Source organism: Seriola lalandi, unplaced genomic scaffold (genome assembly GCF_002814215.2).
Source record: "Seriola lalandi dorsalis isolate HSWRI2012SDOR001 ecotype SW California unplaced genomic scaffold, Sedor1 jcf7180002051690, whole genome shotgun sequence".
Taxonomy (NCBI): Eukaryota; Metazoa; Chordata; class Actinopteri; order Carangiformes; family Carangidae; genus Seriola; species Seriola lalandi.
Window position 1 is genome coordinate 1,905 of NW_019522243.1, and position 1,014 is coordinate 2,918.

Genomic DNA, 1,014 nt, shown 5'->3' on the forward strand with positions numbered 1-1,014 from the left:
GTGTGTGTGTGTGTGTGTGTGTCTCTGCAGGGCAGCGTCAGAGCGCTGCTGCACGAGAAGATCAGAGACGCCTACACTCACCCTCAGTTCATCACCGACGTCATGAAGCCGCTGCAGATCGAGAGCATCATCGACCAGGATGTAAGAGACGCACGCCATAATTGTTTTAACGAATACTGTTGCCCTCGTTTAGAGTGTCGGTCAGTACGACTCTGGTTACCTAGCAACTGTGTTCGTTCATGAGTCCATGTGGAGGGGGCAGAGAGAACCAGGCTTTTATTTTGAAAGTCTCATATTTTTACTCCTTTCTTTATAAACTCAGAACGTCCTCCATGAGTCATGTGACATCGCTCTGCCTGCACCTTTTTAACCCCCCCTCCCCTCCTCCCCCCTCAGGTGCAGAACCTGTCTGGTGGTGAGCTGCAGAGAGTCGCCCTCACTCTGTGTTTGGGGAAACCAGCTGATGTTTATCTGATCGACGAGCCCTCGGCTTACCTGGACTCCGAGCAGAGGTTGATGGCCGCCAGGGTCATCAAGAGGTCAGACGCGGCTCCTCTTCGCCACTCAGTTCCCTCCCTCCCTTTCCTTCACACCCTCACTGTCTGACTCGTGTCCGTCTGCAGGTACATCCTCCACGCCAAGAAGACGGCGTTCGTGGTGGAGCACGACTTCATCATGGCGACCTACCTGGCCGACAGAGTCATCGTGTTCGACGGTATTCCCTCCAAGAAGACTGCAGCTAACACGTAAGACAGAGAGAGACTTTTATTTTGTTAAATACTCACAACATGAACCAAACACTTCCTGAAGAGAAACTGAATTTCTTCTTCTTCTTCTTCTTCAGGCCTCAGAGTCTGTTGGCGGGAATGAACCGCTTCCTGTCGCTGCTGGAAATCACATTCAGGAGAGACCCGAACAACTTCAGGCCACGTATCAACAAGCACAACTCCATCAAGGTATTCACACCTGTGTATTATAATATCATATAATGTATAAGAGACATTTTAAAGATAC

The 1,014-nt window shown here is 50.2% G+C and overlaps 1 protein-coding gene across 1 annotated transcript in view; it reads left to right on the forward strand.

Annotated features, from left to right (window-relative positions):
• Positions 1-1,008, forward strand: part of LOC111649687 (ATP-binding cassette sub-family E member 1-like) — a gene marked incomplete at its 5' end in the record, with an annotated part of 2,909 nt that extends 1,901 nt beyond the window's left edge. Inside the window, 4 exons of the mRNA XM_087172049.1 lie at positions 9-141; positions 397-539; positions 624-746; positions 845-1,008. Of these exons, the coding sequence (XP_087028175.1) occupies positions 9-141; positions 397-539; positions 624-746; positions 845-989 (544 nt within the window). The remainder of the gene's footprint in view (positions 1-8; positions 142-396; positions 540-623; positions 747-844) is intronic.
• Positions 1,009-1,014: the final 6 nt, after the last annotated feature.